The following is a 22,869-nucleotide window of genomic DNA, read 5'->3' on the forward strand; positions in this document are numbered from 1 at the left end:
GGCACCCTGTTCTTTGGGTGGTATGCCTCTCCATTATTTCTCCAAATATATGCAGTGTCTCTGTGGGTGAAGAGCTCTAATTTTGTCTGCCCAAAGGACAAGCTTCCAGTATGCAATATCTTTCTCCAGGTTGTCATTAGCATACTTCAGTCTGGCTTGAACATGCCTCTTTTGCAGAAGTGGATCTCCTCTTGGTCTGCAAACTCACAGTCTGTTCCTGTGCACAGTTTTAATGATTGTCTGCTCTGTAACTACAACTCCTGAATTGGCTAAGTCATTCGTTAGTGTCTTGCCAGGTGATGTGGGGTCTGTAGACCCATCTCTCACTAGTTTTCTTTCAAAGACTTTGATATCTTTTGCTTCTTACGTCTGCCTGTCTTATTCTGTACTGTGTGGCTCTCTTTAATTCCTTGATGATACTTCTCACTTCATTTCTTGACACTCAGAAATGCTGTGATAACTTTCTATATCCATCTCCTCCTTTATGAGTGTCAACAATTGTTTTTCTCACGTTCAAACTTTGGTTTTTGGCACAACGCTTTCTCTAATCAAAGGTGAAACCTGTGTGTCTCACGTTTCACAAGCTTTAAACACTTGAAGTTAAAGAACATCACTACTATAAAAATGTCAGTTTTTCAGGGGGGTTCAAAATATTGACTATGGTCATTTTTCTTTTCTGAAATAATTCTGTGCAAATAGAAGTGATTTATGCTTTCTAAAGAAAACTACCACGTTTGGAAATGCTATGCTGAAAATCCCTTCCTTTGTTAAACAAGCTCTTGGGAAATTTTAGACAAAACCTTTTCACTTCATACCTAATAATTTTGTCCTCATCTTTACTTGGCTCTGGGTTGATTTATACTGCTAACAAGCATATGGCAAGACATATGTATTTATATAATAATTGTATTTTTTGACATTGTTTATTGTTTTTCAGGTACTGGCACCAGCTTCTTCAGATTAAAATGTGACTTTTTTCAATCTAGCCAGCAGAGCTGAGTTATCTTTAGGGCCAAGCTCCATTTGGAAGATTTTCTAACAAAAAATTTACAAAGAGAAAGATATAAAAATATAAGACAGACAGGTGTTTAACAAGAGCCTCTACCCCTGAATCCTGCTCTGTAAAGTGGCTGTTCATTCTGCTCAGTTGACACTGGATAGTTTGTGGGCAGAGCAACTGGATCTGAAATCCACACTGAGGCACATCTCTGGCACCACCTGGTGGCATATGTTGTTCAATTTTAGTTGGCTGAGGAGGTCAAAATGGAAATGTGCATGTTAAGTGTGAATGTGTGAAATGCGTGCGCTGGTCTTGTTCTCATCTGGCGTGAAAACTAATTATCCTTTCACTTTATATTTGTTTATGTTTCGACAAGATTCAGGAGAAAAGCAGAGAGACCTGCTTTTGTGCTGATGTACATATGAAAAATGTGCAATCCGCTGTGGTAGCGCAGTACGTGATCGACAACGCTTGTAGAAAAATTGTTCAGACACTTAAAGGGGAATTACTCATTGCCAGTAATTATGCAGAATGGCTGCTTGATTATCATTACTGATCACTGTTACGTTTATTACCAATTAATCCATTCAGCCAGCCATCTTCCCCTGCCCTTACAGATACAGTAGACAGTTTAGGAACTTACTTATGAAGGTAAATATGTTGCAAAGTGTGAGGGCTTGGTAATGACTGCCAGTTATCTTTTATTTGTCCAGTTAGATAATTTGTAATTGGGCCCCTTCCACGTTTTCATCAAGATTGGGTATTATTATTTTATATTCGTATTTACTCCTTACCTTGCACGTACAGTGCATGGTAACTAGCTGTACTGTGTGTGTGTGTGTGTGTGTGGACGTGAGGAGCTCAGGTACTATTTCCAGCACTGTGGTAAAGAATTCCTCCAGCAGAGCGTAGTACATCACAGCTCCCTGCTTCACTATCTCCCACTGAGCTGCAGACACAAGCTGCAGAGGAGGGACGATAAGAAGCACGGAACAGGGAGGCAGGGAGCCGAGCAGCACAAATGGAAACAGCAGAAGGATTTTGGATACTTGCAAACGGGAGAAACTCACTGTAGTGCTGCATCACCTCGCACAACTTAGGCGTTTATTGATGAAGCGGTAATGCTTAGTTGGGTGTTGAACACTTACCTTTAATATCTCGCTCACTGCGCTGTAGTGGACAAAATTGAATTAACAAAACCTGATTTAGCAATTAAGATGGCTGCTTGCTAATAACATCGTAGCTATGGCAAAACTGGAATATGGAAGCCGGTGGTCAGAAACACATCGCTTCTCCTTTGGAAGTAACTCTGCGCACTGCGTCTTGGCGCACAAACGTGCACGCGAGAGGGTTAAATCATCATATTTCCCCAAATGACAGACAGTGTTCGTGATATTTTAACATTTGGAGTCCATAAATGTCGCTGCACAGTGTAAATGTTTGGTGACGAAACTGAATATTTCTTGTGCTTTGAATTTAGAGTTGGCAAAATGCCAACTGACCCCACTAGATGGCAGCATTGCAAAGACTATTGCATGGAAAAAGCTGGGCAGCTCTGCAGTGGATGCCTCCTACTGCAATGATTTCATTTTAGGTTCTTCTGTTTTTGTTTTCTAGCAGATTGCAGTGTCAACACAGTGCAGAATGTAACACCTGCATGTACTTTTCTAAAGTCCTTTTTACTGTGAGTAATACTCATATTTAAGCAATTACCAAGCTGCTTTTGTTAAGTTTATGCAAGTGAGTAAATTATATTTAACTTCACCTACCACATGTAGCATATCCTGGCAGCACCTTTCATTCAAAACTCATAAGTTTAATTAACAATAAAGAAAGATTATGGAGACATTGCATGATAAACAAGACAAGAAGGGAAATGAAATATGGCAGAAATGAGAAGTGAGCAGCTTTTTATTTTCAGTTTACTAGAGGGTAGTTACAGGCATGTTATCACAATCCCTGACACTTAGTGACCACTTCTATGAACACTTCTGTCGGCTTAAGTGGCTGAGCTGGTTAGTATGTGTGCAGATCTGCACAATTATTACAAAAACAAACAAAATAACAAGTGCTCATGTTTTAAATAAATTAACATTGTTTCACACGTGTTGCAGTCTGTGGATTTTTACATAATCATGTCACATTACTCTGTTGCCTGCGATAAAAAAGACATGGCTTAATTCTGAAGGTGGAGCCAGGAACTTCATAAAAGAGTTGAGATTCGGTTCCATAAAATCCTTCACATTTTTCCCGTGGCAAATTAAAAAAAAATGTGCAAAAGGCAAAGCGCTGCACTTTTATCGTGTTATCGTCTAGATTGTGTCAAGGAAATGTGGTGCTGTCTTACTATGAGTGAGCGAGGCAGATAATAATGCAGTGAGAGAATGACAGATGGGAAGAGACAGAGAGATACGCAGAGAATGGGAACAGCAGATTTGTAGTGACAGGCTGCTCAGTCGGAAGTTGTAAGATTGTTTAGCCTAAAATCTGCAAAGCAGCCATGGAAACCAGTTTGAACCAGAATCCAAAATATGAAATAAACAGAGTCACAAAACTCTGTCTTGAGGAAAAAAAACAGCAACTTAACAATTTATACATCTTGTAGAAAGTGTTATAGAAACATCGTTTTTTTTAAAGTGAGGTTGTACTTCTAAAAAATAGTTAGGAGTGCAAAAATACTGTGTTTTTGCTCTATTACATTTTGAAATTTTATAATCCTGAAAAACATTAAATCAATGTGAAATTAATACCAGCACGATGGTTAAAAAAATAGTTTGGGGTATGTTTATCTCTGTGGTCTTCTTTAAAACAAAATGAAACAAAAGTTCGAAAAAAAAAGCATGAAAAGCATGAAAGAACCAAGGAGACCAAAGATGTTTAGAAAGCAAAATGTTCCTATCCTTTGTAGTGTTCTTTGGGCCGAAGCTTTTTCAGTGGCTCAGAGGTCTGGACTGCAGGACAGGTTGTGTCCAGTTGCAATAAGAAGGACTTGTTTAGCTGTTTAGCATTCATGATGCGCACCTTATCCCTGTCATTTTGTCCATACATTCACAGATGCTGGCTTTTTTAACAAGCCAGATTGACCCTCTTCCCTTCAACCCTGATGAAGCATTAGCTGTGATTTCCACACAAAAAAAAGGTTGTACGAACAAGGTGACTCCCAAAGACATATTAGTTGAAAACTTGCGATAGCTCAGCATGTGTGGTGTGCAGTGTGTCTTTAAATTATATATATATATTTTTCAAATTGGAAAAAACTGGACACGTGGAGGACAAAAGAAGAATTGGAAGGCCTGAAAACTATCTATAGCAGATGAACAGTATCAAAAAGTAATATCGTAAGAAACAGGAATAAATCCAGCAAATACCTGGCACAGGATCTGAGAGATACATCTGGACCTTCAGTTGATCCATCTACTGTTCACTGCTCAGAAATGGTCTCAGGGAAAGGATCGCTGTCAAGAAACCATTCTTGAGAAAGGGAAACAGGGAGAAAAGGCCATGCTATGCCAAATTACACAAGATCTAGGTTGAAAATTAGTGTTTGGCTGCCACTGTACCATTTGTTTGAGGGTTGCTAGCATTAAATTCAAAATGAGCTCATATTCTTCCCAAAAACAATGATATTTTTCACTTTAAACATCTAATATGTTGGTTTTGTACCTTGCATTGTCAGTTCTAAATAGTGTTTGAATGATTTGCAAAGCATTGCATTCTGATGTTGTTTACATTTTACACAGCCTCACAAGTTTTTTGGGGAAAAAAAGCAGATAACTAATATTTACTGAAAATCCTTGGCAAACAGTGCTGTGAGCCAGCATTTCTATCAAAGGAGCATGAGTCGGAATAGACTGGCAGACACTTCTCAGCAGCTGTACCTGAGCTTATTCTGACAGTTGAAGTTTATTGTGAGAGTTTGTGACAAGTGTCAGGTATGTTGTCATCAACATGAAAGTCTTTTTCTTTTAAGAGTCACAGTCATCTTGGAGATTTATGCTGAAATGCATGGAACACTGTGTTAGTGTCCTATGGCAGCTGGGGTAGGCTTCTGCTCCTCGTGACCCTGAACTGGATAAGCGGTTGAATGAATGGATGGATGGAAGCCAAATAAAAAATAAAAAAAGAATTAAAACCCTATGGTTGTGGTTCAGTTAAAGTAATGAACAGTAAGCAACGTGGTGTGTCATTTTTATTGAATGTCACTGCTAACACTAGTGGGGTTATGCAAGAACAAGTCCCAATAAGCTGAATATAACTATGGAGCCAATGTATACCCAAGATCCATAACTAGAGTTATCATAGACAGTGACCAGTGAAATGAAACAAGTGAAAAAAAATCAAACATTTAAACAACAAAAAGTCATGAAAGATAGCAAAAAGACAACATTTTACCCCGTCACAAAAGGCATGAACTGTGGTCAGCTGATTAAAAGTGAGTCATGTGAAGCCCTGACCAACACTGCGTCACACAGTAGTTACATAACAACACTGACACATGTTATTATTCTTTCCTTGCAGCCGACATATAGCCTGCCTTTGATTTGTTTCTTGTAAGAAAAAAGCTGAGGATGAATTACACAGGCTAGCATGCATGAGTCTTGGCACACATCACTGTTGATTTAAGCACATTTTGTGTTCCTCTATCAGAATTATTTGGCTGGGCGGCAGTAAACAGAGTGAGTGCTGTTATCAGGCCGGCACAGGAAGAAAGCAACGCAGGTTTCTTGAGTCTATCAGGGCTGTTGCTCCTCGTTCTATAGCGAGCACGCATGTACTGTACAGAGTCACACTTTGGTGCAATGTTATCTTCCTTGCATAGTAAGGGAGATAATTTTGTCCCTGTTATCTGCTAAACCCTGACTCTTTGTTGCAAAATGTTTTGTATATTAAAAAAAGAAAAACTCTGCTTCACGGGGTCCTAAAGTTTAACACATATCAGTGCAAACAAACTTTGCACCAAGGAGAGGCAACTAAGAGCAACTACTGCATTGCACCGTGGTGTGAGTAAATCTGCGTGACTCTGTCCCTCATTTCAGAGAGCGCTTTGATGTCAGTGGAATAAGCTGCAGCTCATTGAAGGAACATCAAAGATACCCCCCACCCCACCCCAGCTTCACAACCATGCGCTGCTTTGAAACATGTTTGGAAATGCCGTGGGGTTCCCGTTATCTTTTCTACAATTAAAGGCTTATTAACCGCCCGTTAATACTATCAATTATTCCAGAATGTGAACAGTAACTTTGGGGATCAAGGGCGTAGCTATTTGGAATTTGTGATTTGAAGAAAGGTTATCATAATGCCTCTTTTCTTCATGCTGAGCCCTCTCATTCTGCTTTCAGATCACTGATTAAACCCCCTTTGTTTGTTTCTTTAATTTGACCTCTCAGCACTTGTCTGGTATCATGCCCGCATTAGATCGGTGTTGGGGTTTTTTCTACAGTCATCTTTGCTGCCCTTCAGCAAGTGTGCACATAGGTGTGATGGAAGCAGCCTTAAAGTACTTAATTTGCATGGTTTGTTACGTTCCATTGTTTCGCTGTGTATTTAGTATCGGAAGCTCTCTAAGCTGAATGATGTCAGCATGGCTTTTAAGCTATTACATTTGATGACATCATCTACTGTGTGTGTATATATATTGTTGTGTTTTACAAAGTTCTCCATAGCTGTGGGATGCACTGACTATGGGAATCAGTAGCATTGTTATCATTTGAATCGCTGTGTCTAACATTCACTCACCCGTCTAAGTGTTTGGACCCATTACTATTCCAGTCATCTCAGTTTGTGAAGTAATTCTAATAATATTTTGATTAAATATGTTTGAGATCTTCTCAGTATAAAATCAATATGTCCATCTCACCCAAACACACAGCACAACAAACTGTTTTATACTTAATATGCTTAGATGTGTTACTTAGTTTGTGTTGTGGTTTTTGCGGCTGCTTCAAATGGCACTGTCATATTAGGCAGCTTAATAACAGAAGAAACAGTTAACTGTGATCTTGTGGATGGAGGAGCAACTTTTCCTGCGTCCAGGCTGGCCTATTAGAAGCGCGTACCTAGCAGCCAATCACAGGCACTCACTCCTCAGCTCCTCTAATCGTGGATTAGCCACAACCGACTGCAGTCTACAGCTCTGGGAGTGAAAGGTAGTCACTGCCATTCAGCCTCGGTTTTATTATTAGCTCTCTTGGATTTGGCAGCAGATTTTTTTTTCCCTCTCTCTTTCTCTCTCTCTCTCAGCAGCAGCGACTTCTGCGTTGCGCAACCAAGTAGGCTGCACATTTTGGGATCTCAGGTAAAGGTGTGGGATTACCGAAGAGACAAGCGACCAAATACTTAGAAGCTGCTATAGTAGGTCAGGCAGGACTCGATCGATGGCCCTTTAATTTAAACCCACAACGTAGTAACGCCGCTCCGTTTTCGCTTCCCGATGTTCAAGACGGCCAATTACCCGAGCGTGGATCCTGCGCCCACCATCATGCACGGCACTTGGTTTACCACGGGATGCCGAGAAAACACGCCCGTGGCGGTGGAGAAACCCAAGAAAAAGGCGTTCAGCTTGGTCAAAATAATGTCTCTGAACAACAAGAAGGGGCACGGCCAGCATCCGCACAATAACAACAACAACACCATGCCTTTTACGATCCACTGTCATATCGGGAAAGAGATAAAGCACATTTGCAGCAATTGCAGCCGCGGAAACGACACGCAGGACGGTGAGTAGGCTCAAACCTTGTGTGGTTTCGCCCATAGTAGGTTTGCGGTAGCTGTTACCATCCAGGATGCACACATCTGAAGATGGCTACGTTGCTTCTGTTTTTTGTTTTGTTTGGGGGGGGGGGGTTAATATGCGATTTGATAAGCAGGCTGTGTGAGGATACAGTTGAGGATATAGTGTTTTTTCCCCTCGAGGGATAGATTATATTATTTTAGTGTCGATGTGCATTGAAATGACACCACTCTCCTGAAGGAGAGTGAATCACTGTTGCTGCTGTGGAAACTGCCTCTGACTGGATCAGAACTTCTTACAGGGTTGGGCTGCTCATATTTTGAACTGTTAATTGTCGTTTGACCGCAAAAATACGCTGCGTCTTTTGTTTTTTAATTGTCATTAGATCTCAGTATTAACCTCTAGCATGAAGCTGTGCAGGCTGTTTGCACAAAGCCTATTTTTTCCCCCCACTTAGGTGTCATTACATCATCACTCAGCCATCTTGGCATGCAAAAAAGTGTTGTTAATTAAAACCAGCAGCATCAGTTGCTCGTGTTACAGTGGTGGAGAATGTAGGTTATAAGGATTCTGCCGTGCAATCAGACTGATGTCAAGAAGAGGAAGAAAAGAGGAAAATTCCAATGAATTTGGACACTTGGAAGAGGATTTCCTTATTTTTTCTTGTGCAGATTTTAGGATTTTCTCACAATTACAATTGCATCATCGCACATTTACATTGTAGACTATGATTCTATGTGTACTGGTTTTAAATAGTTCAGCACAACAACATAAAAAAAAAAGAAATATATCTGGTAGTAAACACTGTATTTTGGGATAAGAGGGCTTTTGAGTGCACACTGAGATACCTACACCTGTGGGGAGATAGTATCCAGAGGTTTCATCTTCACAGGAAGGCTCAACTGCTTTACTGCAGTTTCTATTGTGTGCATTTAAAAAATAATTATAATAAAAAAAAAAGTATATATATATATAAATATATATTTTCAAACCCATACTCCTTTTTGAGTTAAGGTTGTGGTACTTAACACTAAGTAGTGTTTAATGTTATGAAGCAATGCCCTAAGCACTGAAGTTGCTAACAGTGAGTCATTACTGCCACTCTCTCTGTCATACAGTACAGCAGCTTGTTACTTGGCTCCTGGATGTGGCTCAACTTAGAGCTCGTTGTCTTCCTGTCTCTATCTGGCCTTTAGGCTGCTAACGAAACCATGTGAATCTGTCCTGGATTCAATTAACACTGACTGCTGGGTTATTTATAGAGTGCTGTGGTGGCAGGATTTCCAAGGATGCTGCAGAGCATTCAAATAATGGTCCGTGGGACTGATTTCAGCACTGCATTATCGCCACATTTATTTACTGTCTCATTGCCCCAGGGAGGCGGCTGTCCTGTTAAGCGGTATGTCTGTGTTGGCAAACATTGCAAAAGTGATGCAATTATTAAAAGAATAAACAAACAAACAAACACCCTCAGATTCCCTGACTGCATGTCATGGGTGATGATCTGATGCAACGGGGTGACATTGACAACAGACGTGACACGATGTGCTAGAGGGTCACCTCGTGCGTCCAGGCTCTGGACTTTTAACACTGCTGATTTTAGGGGGTTTCTTTGGCGGTTTTTGAGATTTTCTGTTTGCTTCTGCTGCGTGCTCATAAGATACTTTAAAGGTGATTTGTGTCATCTTTTTAATAGCTTCCAAGAGTTTTGAGAGAATTCTAAGACATTCCCAAGCGATGCTGTTCATTCTAATAAAAAAAATGTCTGTTTATTGTTTGTCTTAATCACTCTCGCTGCAAGATTGTGTAGTTTCTGTATGGGTGCATGTGCAAACTGATTTGAAAAGTCTGCACATTTATCATTCAGTAATGATGTATTTTGGCAATTATAAATGCAGAGATGATTAATTTAAACAACCGAGGTGAGCTGATCTCGAAAGTATGGAAAGTAATGGAACTCACTGGCTGCTTAGTAGAAAAAAAATGCAGTTTAAAAAAACATGCCTTGTCCTGACTAATCAGCTGTTCTTGCACGCAGTTGCATTTGCGATATTTTGCTATTCTGATGAAATGTTTTTTTGACTACATAAAAGACTACGTTTAAAGATTAAGTTTTAAAGTAAGGAGAAGAGAGAAGAGCTTTTTGGCATTGCATAATTCTTTTTTCTTTTCTTTTTTTTAAATCTCACAAGCTGCCAAGTAGGTTTAAGTCAGATTTTCAGCTCGAGTCCCCTTCGTTATTAATCATCCGCCTTTTGTATTCTTATCCAGCAGCCAGCTTTCCTCTCAGTGTTACATTTTAAGTGCTGTTTGTAGCCGTTTGCATTCGCAGTTATTTCTTCATGTAATATTTTGTGTTTGAGCAAATTACTTAACATTCTTTGCTTCTGAAGTCAAACAGTACTTAAAAGATTATAGGGCCGGGCCTTGTGAATATTTGATGAAGAGCTGAAAGATTCCCCCTTAATGAGGTGCTCATCAGTCAGCCTAGAACTGTTTAGACCCAGAGCAAATCCTGCATAATGCCATATGATGTGCAGGTTTGTTTATGCTCTTATTCAGCCTCATCTAGTTAGTGCTGAATTCTGGAGGCTGCTTGGCACAGATTATTTCTGCTTGGATATTAAAAAACAAAAGTGTTTGCTGCCTTTAGTTATCATCCAGACTATCCATCACCTCCTCTGGATCCTCACCTAAACTAATTCTGTTTTGTTTTGTTTTCTCTCCCCCTTACAGCGGAGGAAGTAGAGAGGCTTGCCGCCATGCGCTCGGAGTCCTTGGTCTCTGGTACCCACACTCCACCCATCCGTCGGCGGAGCAAGTTTGCAACTCTGGGGCGGCTCCTCAAGCCCTGGAAATGGAGAAAGAAGAAGAGCGAGAAGTTCAAGCAGACATCAGCTGGTACGTGACATCTTTTCATAATTTATCCGCATAATAGTGACACAAGTATAATAACTCCAATACTTGTAAAGACTGTACCCTGTGTGGTTTCCGTTTTGTTTTGGTTTTTTTTTTTTTTTTTTTTTTGGGGGGGGGAATCAATGCATATCCTTTGGTCAAAAGAAAAATTGATTAAGTTTTTCAGTCTCCAGGGTGAGTCACAATGCAGCAAATTGATTCAGTGTAGCGCTGGAGTTTCATTTTTTGAGGTTGCTTTGATCTTTCAGCCCAGTGCTGTCAGGGTCGAGTGAAGGACGTGGTCTCTTCAGATCCGGCTTTATTTATTTTCCTCGACTGACACATCCTGAATTTTTCTGTCAGCCTCTTGGAAAGGAGGAGGCACTTTGTCAGACTGTAGCTCCCAGGCTCGAAGAAGCGTCCCTGCTTTTATGGACAGGAGCTAAATCCAGTGTGAACAGAACAGGATGTTCTCATTTAGTAACATTATTCAATTAACATTTTCTGGTGTAAGTTTGCTGAATGATTCAGTATCTGTCGGGTTTGCTCATGGTTTCTTTGGCTGCTGTTTGAGTCTTGACCGTTTTAATTTTTGCGACCTCTTTTCGTCAGCTCCATCATTTGTCAGAAGTACAAGATGTGTGCTTGACTTTTTTTTTTTTTTAACTGTAGCTGCCTTTGAGTTGTTTAATACTTAAAAAAAACTGCATTTTTGAAGTGTGTACTTGATAACACAGCCACAGAGATTCTGTCTGTTCACTGGTACAGTCATGTCAGCCCTGTGATAATAGCATCTCTCTTGTTGTGGTTAAGGACAGTAATCAAAAGCTGAGCCAACAAAGGATGATTTCTGTTTCAATGGTGGTAATGCTGAGTGGAGCTGAGAGAAATGACGCTTTTCATTGCTTTTGTTATCCACTTGTTTTGTGTGCATAATGCTTCTGTCCCCAAATAATGCTGTTGCTACTATTGTTCTATTCAATCCTTTTTGATGGGCATTTTTGAGCTGCCATACCACTGATGATCACCTTGTTAAGTTACAGGTGGTACGCAGTCTCACAAGAGACTTCGATGCTCAGGCAGGCACATTGGCCTCAGAGAGACCACAGCTCTGTCTCATCCATTTTTAGCGTGAACCTAACTCTGAAAGTTCCAAATAAGTGGAATGTGGCCTGAACTTCTGCAACTGGCAGTGGTAGAATTGAAGCCACAAGCGTGCGATTGTGCAATAAATTGAAATGACAGGAGCTGGCAGAAGGATTTTTAACTGTAGCAAGAGAGCGTCTAAGAAAACTCACAGGGTCACGTCCTTATTATTGAAATGCACATTTGGTTTTTATTAAGATAATTACAAGTGTTTCCAGGTTAACATTAATGAAAAGAATTATACACCATGAATCATTGAAGAGTTTTAATGACAATAACAATGTGTTCCAGTGGCACATCGTGGTGCAAGTTTGCACCAGGTGTTCACAAAACATCAATCTTATGGTCAGAGAATGATTAATAAGTCATTAGACGTATTTTAGAGAAGGCCCAATGGCTGGTATTTTGTCTTAGTATAGTCATTAGATGAGAAATTCTGCTAAGCTTGAGGAAAGTAGGTTAACTGTATGGTGCAGAGGAATCCTGTGATTACTGAAAATTGATTATTGCTTCATTGAGAAATAAAAAATATCCATCCAAGAAAAAAGTTTTATTTAGAAAAGGTAACATTTTCATGGTGAACCCTTAAAGCGCTTCACATACAACATGACAACGACATCACTCTGTTCTGTATTATTTCCTATGGCTCGCTGCACACAAACGTTTTTCTCGTGGCCAGCCATGTATTGAACTTCACCCATGACTGTGAAGTACAGTTATGTGAGGAAAATGAAAAATAAATAGTTTTTATAAGCCTTTATGCAGTCGTATGAAAAGTTAGTGCTTCCATTGGAATTAAGTGGTTAAGTAGCAGGTTAGTAGCCAGGTTCTTCTAATCTAATGCTCTTTATTAGGTGATTATCAGTAAGAGTGAGAACCTGTATAAAAACATGGGTTTTGGTAGTTTGCACAACCGGAGCAGGTTTGAGTTCACACAGTGCCACAATCTTCCAAGGAGTGGATGTCCCAGGAAATTCACCCCAAGATCAGACCATGCTTAGAAAAATGGCAAAAAACTCAAGAGCTACATCTTAGTCTGTACAGCTTAGTTGGCATGGGAAATGCTGAAGTTCACAGCTGTACAATTAGAAGAAGACTGAACAAGTATGGCATGAAGTTTATTTCAAATTTGGGCAGAAACAATAAAAAGTCCGTAAAACCTAAGTGAAACTGATCACTTTTTTAAATAGTTTGCTCTTTTCAGACCGATTCCGAGAAAGACTCTGTGCAGTATAACCATTAGCAAGTTTGTGTTTAAAGGAATAATTTTTCACCTTATCAAGGAAACTGTGTTGTGTACTTGCCCTCATTTTATTACTGACCTGTTGTCAGCAGGTATAAGAACACTGCTGCCACATGCTACTACCAGCTATTGACTTGTTTTAGTACACTATCATTAATAGCTGAAAACTGCATTTGTCTGCAAGAGTATTAGAGTATTTGTCTGTTGCTTAAACAATCAGCAAAAATGTGCAATGGTTATAGTTGCATTGCTATGATCTTAGCCTTAGATGGTCCTTGTTTGTCTTTTGTGTCTGAAGTAGTCTGTGCTTACCTTATTGTTGATTACAACTCCTGTATCAATAGGGAGTAGACCAGCCACTGGGCAGGAAGATGTTGTCATGGATAATTGGACACTGAGCACAGTAGAGGATTATGAATGTGTTGTGATCTTAAGCAGATGAAGTCCAGCTCTGGGAGGCTGCACTCTTTACCTCAGGAAGGAATGAGGGAGGAGAAGCATCTGACAGCTGGATGTCTTATCATGCTGTCTTATTGTGCTTGGTAAATTTTTACAGCCAGCTTGTATCAGGAAGAGATCTTAGCGAGAAAAGATTTATCAAAAGAACATGCATGCTGTAGTCTGATGTTATCAGGGAGTCTATTTTTAATCTAATTAGCACATTTCCCTATGAACAGCAGTCATCCAATTGCACTACTCATGCTGGATGTTCGCATGATTTTTAACAAAAAGGACATATTTCATACGTGTCCATTGTACACTGTATGAAGGGAGAAGTTGATTGCCTATTGCATGCCTGTTGTGTCCTTTATAGGTGTTAAAGTGTATAAAGTGTATTTTAGCCACACTCAAGCTTCTGAGGTCTGAGGTTTAACGCTTGAGTTCCTCATTGATAGAAGACACCATCAAAGTTTTATTACAGTTTTTTGTGAGAGTCAGACTGAGAGAAACGCCTCAGTAAAAGACTCCACTTTAAGCTACTGTGCCTCAGGGTTTGTAGGATGTGTTCTGACTATCTGGGTCACTTCGCAGTGGAATTTACTTTTTTTTTTTCTTTTCTTTTTTTTTTCTAAAAAACTAAATGTAGTGTTCTCAGATCAGTAGAAGCTGAACTTAGATATGCCAGTTTCATTTAATATGCTCTCAGCTGAGTCTCCCCAATGAGTGTCTAATCTTCTCATCTTGGTACAGATTGAGTGGTTGGAGTGTTGGCCCATGATAACACTTTGGGCTATGGTAGACTTTTAAAAATAGAACTTGGTTGATATTCAAGGTGATTTTGAAGGCTACTGCAGATTCTAATATACTGATATGGAGGTTTTCTTTGTACCCTTTGGTAGTGATAAGAGTGCATCCTGTTTGATGCTTTTAACTTGAGTACCTCAGCTGCACACTAAACTTATATAATAAACATTGTTACAAACTGACAAGTGATGACAACTACTCTGGTGTCCATGTCAATAGCACTCTGTATCAAAGTCAGGTATTTTGAGGGAGTGGCATTTTTTCCCACTAAACAGACACTAAACACACACACACACGCAATTTTGTGTGTGTGTGTGTGTGTCCCCTAGGACCTTCCTGATGAAATGAACATGAAATTCCACTTCTTGCACACTAATAATGTGCTGATTAAATATTAAACAGAGTGGGGGGTTTTTAGGGGGGTTTGAGAGGCTGGCCAGAGTTTCATCTCCTTACTTCATGCTCGGCACACGTTCTGCACGTGTCCACTTTAATTTTACCAGCTTCCACTTTTGTTTCGCAAACATTCGCCGCCTGTCAAGTCTGAAGACATAATATCCTCATTAAGGCTTTTGAGTTAATGGTATTGCATAACTGTGTGCATCCCGCAGAAGAGCTCTTATGTCATAAAGCTCTGAGTAATTGCTGTTCGTTTTGGATGAAACAACTGGCATAGTAATGACCTTTAACCCCAGGTTTCCCCACTCTGGCAACAAATCGGTGCTGTACTTCTTTAGAAGGGTTAGGGTTAGAGTTTCATTTGAATGTTTGCTCTGTTAAACAAAAGACTAAAGAATAATGACTCGTGATGGGGATTTCAAAGTCTAAGTTAAACTGCAATGCAAGAGTTTTGAAAGTTGAAAGTTTTAAGGAGAAAGCTTTTAGAGACTGCATTGTAAAACCTATTATCTTTTATTAGATCTGGCAGAGGCAAATGTCTGGCAAAGATATTAACTTTCCAAGATATATATATATATATATATATATTTTTTTTTTTAATCCAATTACTTCACAGTACAGTTGTTACCACTAATTTAAAGTTGGTTGTGGGAGTTCTATGGAAATTGCTTGGTAATGTGCGAATATTTTATTTTTGATTAAATTTGTAGAGTACTCTGCTCATTAGCCACATGTTACTCAACAGCTAGAGATGATTGTAGAAACCCCAAAATACGGATGTTTTTAAATTAAGGAAAGGCTAAGAATGACTACATCTATTACATATTTGATCATTGTCAGTACCACACATGATGTGCTGTGCTGTCCTGTCACCAGTGTGCAGCCCCAGCAAGCCTTAAACACATACTAGTGGGCTGAAAGAACAGGAGATACGCTTGAAAATGTAACCAAGTATTGATGTGCTTGGCCTCAACATTAGAGCAAGAGATGGTATCAACCAACGTCACCCCCCAAATAGCTCAGACCACCATCCTGCTGCTTTTTTCCTTAATCTGAGAATGGAAGAAACAGTGGACCATCACCTCCTGACTCATGGTTAATGTACTGCCCATGTGAGCGTAAACCAGGGACTCACATTCCCATCCAAAATCCAATTAACAACCTGTGGCCACATCCACTCTTCTGTTCCAAGTCCTGCATTCATTGTTGAGCTGACATTCCCACGTGGCGAGGCTATGGACTAAGCATATGAAAGGATAAAAACTGCAATATGCCAACTTGGCAGCTGAAGTAAAGGAGTGTGGCATATTGGGGAATATTCGGTCATGTATGCTCGCTCCCCAAAAAATATGTTTATCTTTTTAACTAATTCCTTGCTCAGGGCTGATCAAAAAGCTTTGGAAAGCTTTTGAAGTAAGCATTAATGATGAACATCTGGTACCATAGAGAAACTCATACAGAAGCGTAGTGATTTTGACTTATTTTGAGCAGTGGGTTTAAAGTGTAATGTGCTATGAACGATGTGCAAGGAATAGAGAGGTCAAGATGCCAGTGTATTTTTGTCCAATGTGCTCTGAATATGTAGTAGCAATGAACATTTTTGATTTCAGAAGTCAGGGCTTCTGATATGTCAAGCACTCATACTGGGTACAGGGTGTACGAGTCTCCTGTGCAGCGTGCTCAACTGTTGTTATTGCTCATCCTCATTTCACGTTCTTAATTAGCTTCTGTGCAAGATTAGATTTTAAAATGAGTAACAACTTCTTTTTTTTTTTTAGTATTTTACTGCTTTTGTTCAGCCTACTGATAGAAGATCTTAAGTGCCTCAACTCGCAAAGCCTAAAAATAGAAGGAAACAGTAGCTATGGGACATGGCATCTTTTGCATAATGAATTACTATGAGAAGCATTGCTGGAATATCTTTTTTTATCCTTTATCTGTGTTAAACGGGGAACAGTTTCTAATTGTTCTAACTGTTCAGCAGAGATGACTGATTATTTTTACAGCAAAATCTAAATAAGCCAGACGAAATGTATATGGTGAAACTGGGATTTATTATGGGATTATCACAGTGACCGAATGCAGATAGTGACTGATATCCATTTCACACAAAAAGAAAACCTGTTTTGTTTTGTTTTTTGGCTGGACCAGATGTTTGATTGGTCTTTTTTTTCTGATTGCTGAACACTTTGAGTAAAGGAAACAAATAAGCAAGTAAATAAATATTTCTTTGACTTGTGATGCAAATGAGAAACTTTCGTTAGCATATTGCTAGTAATTTTGATGTTTGTTACTTATTTATTACATTTCTAGGCATTTGGAAATGTTACATCAAAAGTGGTTGATGTGAATGCGTCTTTAAAAAAAATGTCGTGAAACACATGACCACATCCATGTTGTGAATTGTTTAGCCTGGGTTACACAAAGAAATAACGGTCATAGTTTTTTGAATGACAAGTTACAGTGTTAAAACCTCTTTATCACACTCCTTTTCTTTACAACATCAGCTTTGGAGAGGAAGATGTCAATGCGACAGAGCAGAGATGAGCTTATCAAGAGAGGAGTGCTGAAGGAGATCTTTGAAAAAGGTGAGCTGATTTTCTGCAGTTTCTCTCTGATTTAACAGATGGAAACTGTTTCAGATTTAAGTAGAAATTACAAGAAGGGTAACGGTGGCGTACTAAACTGAAAGGTCCTCAGTTATTCATCTCCTTATTAATCAGTAGCCTCTGGTGTGCACTCTTCAAGATTTGGCACAGAGCTTCAAGAGATAGAATCTTTCATTATAGAAAATTTGTGGCTTTAAAAAAAACCCCCGTTTGATCTGGATTTGATGTGCTTTACACAACCTAAAGATATATTTTATTATGTTTGAATCAGACAACAGGGGGCTTGATGCCGCAGGATATCAAAAACAAAGTCAGAGAAGCTCGGCTGACTCTTGCCAAGATGTGAGGAGAGCAGATAAGAAAGAAATGATAGCCTGTATATAAAATATAGACACAGCTTCTGGACCTTAAAGGTGAAGCCAATGCATTGAACCTTTTTTCTTTCTAATGGCCCAATTCTTTTTTTTCTGAAAATTGTACACAAGAGTGTGGGAAAACAGTGCTACTGATCACTTGATCTGTGAGTATAGTAAACAGGATTTGACAAGTTCAAGATCATAATTGCTAGTTTCATGTGTTATTGAATACAACATGATATTCAAAACACTGTATGGGTCCATGCCTACATAGTAGGCCTCAGCTTTACCACTTCTCAAACCCAGTTTAAAAATATAAAGATGGCAATCATGAAAGGGCTTAATTAGGATGGGACCTGATCAACCAATGACTGATGTCACAATAGCTACGTCCATCTTTTATATACAGTTTATGGAAGCTTTTGGCTTTCATTATTTTTTGAAAAACTGAGTTTAATAGCTAAATGTGAAAACACTGTATGCTGTGACAGTGAATGAGTACACATTGCATAAACTCAACAGCTCATGGAAAAAGAAGAAAGACAAGACAGGTGAAGCTACTAAGCAGTGGTGACTAAAACAACCACTCATTACAGCCAAGGTATGCAGAAAAGCATCTCCAAACATGGAGCATGTTAAATGGTTCAGTATCTCCCATCACAGTGATGAAAGCTACTGTATTGTATCATAGATCCTTCCTAAAACACCTGCCTCAAAATGAAAGCCTAGAAATGATCCCTGAATAAAGAGCTTGATAAACTACAACAAATTATTAGTTTGTTATCTTTAGTTAATAATAAAAAATAACAACAAGTCCCCTTGAGGAATTTTTTGAATGTTAAAAAGATTAGAGGAGTGAAACGTTGTTGTGATTTTCTATTTAAAAGACAAACTCCATAGCTAAGATGGAATTTGGGAATATGGGAGGAATGCTGTATAAATGCACTGGCAGTCAGAAAATATGTGAGCAGCACTGTGACTTGCACTGTCAGCCTTTAAGTGTGATCATGCAAAAAAAGAAAAAACATCAAATGGATGAGAACTATAAAAGAATTAAAATTCAAAAGTTCTGTCAAACTGCTTGTCTGCTGCTGTTCCACGGTCTGGTGTGTGCTGATAAAAAAGCTCTCGGGTTTGTAAACAGTCCAAGCCCCCAGTGTCTCAAAAACACATCAAGTTCATTTTAAACTTAGTTTATGCAGTCTTTTTAGAAAGTGTCTTTCTTGTGTAGTCAAATGCATTTTTGACTGTTTACAGATTGATAGTTTCTTCCTTCTGTTTTAGCAACCGTTGAATTCCGATCCTCAATGGATGGCAGCGTCTGCACTCAGGAGCCCTCTATGAAATCGTCGATGGTCTTGCCCACTAAGAAATCTGTTGGCTATCCAGGTGACCATCAGGACAACCCTGCCAAACCACCGCTTTACCATAAACAGCCTCCTGCTCTCCCCCCAAAGCCTTTCTCTAGGATCCCAAACCACAGCACAGGTCAGTTGTCCTAGATTATGGTCCGTTCCATGCCTGTGCAGCTTTAATCACTCCAGGCAATGTTTTTTTTCTAGAACTTTTCTTTAATCCAAGCAGAATAAATACAACATAATATACACTTGATTTAATATTTTTCCTTAAAGTGCACATTGTTGGGTGTTGCTTCATTACCTTTAACTGTCAAAAAATGATAAATCTTTAAAGTAAATACCAGGTACTTGTGTTGATAACTGCTTTGGCTTTAAACTGTACCTGTACAGCCACACATGCTCATAGGATTATACTAGTCTCATTAAATCCCTCTCTGGTTGGGTCAGCTGGCTTTATCTGTCATTGTCAATCTGTCAGGAGAGAGAAGTGGCATTACTCTGGTGTAATTCCCCCACTCTGGGCTGATGTTTGAGCCGTTTCCACTCATCTGTGTTCTTTGTTTATCTATCTGCACCATAAACTGCAGTAGCTATGCCATGCATGACATTCATATAATAAGTCCAATGAATCTTCTTTTTGTCTTTTTTTTTTTTTTTTTTTTTTTAACAATTCCCTAGATTCTTGCCAGCCAAGGAAGTTGCCCTGCATGCCTGGGGGAAAGCACTCTCCACCTCTGCCACCCAAGAAAGTGATGATTTGCGTGCCTCCAGGGGGGCTGGACTCCTCCTCATCCTCCCCTTCTCCATCCCCCAACCCCCTCAACACTCTCCCACAAAAGTCTGCCCCTCCCCAGGGCATGCCTTCCCTACATGGCACCTTACTGCCCTCCCAGCTTGTCGGTCTAGCCGGTCTACACCAGAGCCACGGTCACCCGCTCCAGCTTCAGTACGGCAGCTTACACGCCCCCAGCCGGATCATCGAGGAGCTCAATAAAACCCTGGCACTCTCCATGCAGAGGTTTGAAAGGTTAGTAGCTCTCAGTTCTGGTCATTAAATCTGATTGTGGGAAGGCAGGGAAGGATTATGGCTCAGTTTCTGTCTGTAAATCACATGTAATATCTTAAGTAAACTTAAACAATGCTGCGTGTGTATGTTTAAAAATGACACAGATGGATCTTATGTAACAGAACTACACTCATCAGTCACAACACGGGGAGGGCCACGATAGGCAGTAGGAGAACATTAAATTACAGAAAACACAGAAAGAAAATGGACAAATGTAATAAACTGATCAAATTGTGATGCTGACCAAGACGTATCAGAGTGAACATGTTGAATATATCTGGGACTCTCCACCATTTGGTCTTAGAACTGAAGAAGCTTTTTGGATGAGAGGTGAAACAGCTTCAAAAAACTTGAAGGAGTCCAGTCATTTTTCTTTCCAAGTTAGTGTACCATGACCTGGATGACTGAGAACCTTCACATGCATGAATATACCACCAAAACCTTCCCGGGGAGCAAAACAGAAAGGCTGCCTGGTCTGATGAGTGACATTTTCTTTTACATCATGTTGACATCTGGGTGTGTGAGAATTGGTTATCCGTAGAAGACATGAGTGCAAGATGCACTGTGGGAAGAAGATGAGGTGATTCTCAGGGAATGTTATGCCAGAATTGCATACACATATTATATGTCATGATAAAAACAAAGTACACCCAAACCCAAGGTTTTAGAATATAATAAAATAATAATAATCATAATCGAGCCCTTAGCAGGTCTTAAAATTAGGTAAATACAACCTCAGATGAACAGTAATAAAAGACATAGTACAACATGTAAGTGAAAAAAAATTTCAGTAAGTGAAAAACAAAGTACAGCCTTACTGATTCCATGGGAATTAAGAGGGTAAGTAGCAGCTAGGTGCTGCAAATCAAATGCAATTGATGAATTGATTGGCAGCAAGTGTGAGGACCTCTATAAAAACAGCAATTTGGGTGGTAATGAATCTTAAAGAAGCACTTATTGCTGCATCAATCTGGGAAGGGTTATGAGGCCATTCCTAATTTGAAGTTCATCATTCTACAGTGTATAGAGTATGAAATATTCAAGAGAGCTACCAATGTTTCCAGGAGTGGGTGTCCTATCACATTCATCCCAAGGTCAGACCATGCAGTGGTCAGCAAAAAGAAAAACTAGAGGAATAAATTTCAGACTTTACTGGCCTCAGTTGGCAAGCTAAATGTTAAAGTTCATGACAGTTCAGTTAGAAAAAGACTTAACGAATATGTTTTATTTGGAAGAGCTGCCAGTAGAAAGCCTCTTTCTATCTAAAATAAATAAATAAATAAATGAATATGGGAGCAGAGCTTAGGTTTGCAATGTTGCATGTGAAGAAGACTTCTTAAAAAATGTCTTTTGGACAAAGAAGACCAAAGTAGAGATGCTTGGCCATAATGTACAGTGCCATGTTTGATGAAAACGAAACAACATATTAGGACAAATACCTCATGTAAGGCAATCTGGCTACCTTGCAGTCACTGAGTTGACCATAAACTCCTGAAATTTAAGAGTCAGATGTGAGGCCATCTATTCAAATGCTAAAGCTTGCCTGAAATTGGGTCAAGCAGGACAATGATCCCAAGCACAGCAGAAAACCCACAGAATGACTTAAAAAGAAAATAATTAAGGCCCAGTCAAAGTCCAGACCTCAGCCTGACTGAAGTGTATGTTCAGAGAGCTGTGCATAAACAAATGCCCACAAGCTTCATTGAACTGAAGCAAAATTGTAAAGAAAAATGGTCCAAAATTCATTCAGCAACAATGTGAAAGACTGATAAAGTCAAGCAGAAAATGATTACTTCAAGTTCTTGCTGCTAAAGGTGGTATTTACCTCATTTTAAAACCTGGAAATACCTGATAACTTTTTATTATGTCCTTATATGTAAAACCTTAGAAATGACAGAGAGTTTAACTACATAGACAATGCTGCAGGCCATGTCCACCCCATTACTAAAGCAATATTTCCTGATGGCAGTTGCTTGGAAATGGTGTAAGTAGCATCACAAAGATCTGAACTTTTTTTACTTGGCCTCTAGATTTTCAGTCCAATTACACATCAGTGGTATTTGTTAAAAAAGTCTCATCCATACAGGCCCTGCATCACAGTTTGTAGAACTTAATGCATCTGATGCTAAAGTCCTTGTGTCTGATAGGAGAGGACACTTTCCAAGAGGTCTTATGGAGTCTGTGCACCAGAAAAGAGCTTCTTTATTAGCAGCAAAAAGGGGATCTGCACAGTTTTAGGCAGGTGGATTTACAGTTACATGGCTAATATTAGTATAGCGTTTAATGTAGATTTTCCCTTGCGTTTGCTAGTGACATTTTTCTTCTACAAAGAATTGATTTCTTTTTTTTTTTTTTTTTTTTTTTCTGATGAGTTTCTGGTCATTATGGAGTAATGAATGTCTTGTTACTAAAAGCTGTCCCTAGAACAGGTCTAATCAGAGTAATCACTGAGAAATGTCATTAGCATAGAGTGTCCTCTTTTATCAGTATTTGTTTTTGTGGCACTGTGTCTGCTACTTTCAGATATGCTCTTGTGTTATTGAGGTCGCATCCTGCCAGCTCTGTAGCACTACCATACAGGTCTAAATCGGCACACTGCCTCACAGGGCAGCATGGCCTAATTTTGAAGTAAATGTGTGTATGTGTGGGCACAGGCGCATGGAGTAGGCGTCCCTCCAACAGTTGGCCTGACATAACATGACCAGCTGCTCTTTACAAGAGCTGCATTTCTTCATGTTTGGAGAAAAGGGACATGATAGCGGATTGCACATTATGTAACCTCTTACATTAGGATCTCTTTTTCACCAAAGCTATTCGAG

At 39.4% G+C, this 22,869-nt stretch overlaps 1 protein-coding gene across 2 annotated transcripts in view; it reads left to right on the forward strand.

Moving 5' to 3' along the window:
• LOC146367677 (phosphatase and actin regulator 1-like) overlaps positions 1-22,869 on the forward strand; it is a 48,848-nt gene that overhangs the window by 11,980 nt on the left and 13,999 nt on the right. Inside the window, exons 1-5 of one of the 2 annotated variants that reach the window (XM_084911992.1) lie at positions 7,106-7,716; positions 10,467-10,631; positions 17,169-17,249; positions 18,911-19,114; positions 19,663-20,011. In XM_084911992.1, the coding sequence (XP_084768118.1) occupies positions 7,431-7,716; positions 10,467-10,631; positions 17,169-17,249; positions 18,911-19,114; positions 19,663-20,011 (1,085 nt within the window). In that variant the 5' untranslated portion in view covers positions 7,106-7,430. Of the gene's footprint in view, positions 1-7,105; positions 7,717-10,466; positions 10,632-17,168; positions 17,250-18,910; positions 19,115-19,662; positions 20,012-22,869 lie in introns of those variants that run through there. The other variant, XM_084911993.1, reaches the window with a different exon arrangement.

The sequence above is a fragment of the Perissodus microlepis genome, chromosome 18 (genome assembly GCF_051167445.1).
Source record: "Perissodus microlepis isolate ML-2025 ecotype Zambia chromosome 18, ASM5116744v1, whole genome shotgun sequence".
Taxonomy (NCBI): Eukaryota; Metazoa; Chordata; class Actinopteri; order Cichliformes; family Cichlidae; genus Perissodus; species Perissodus microlepis.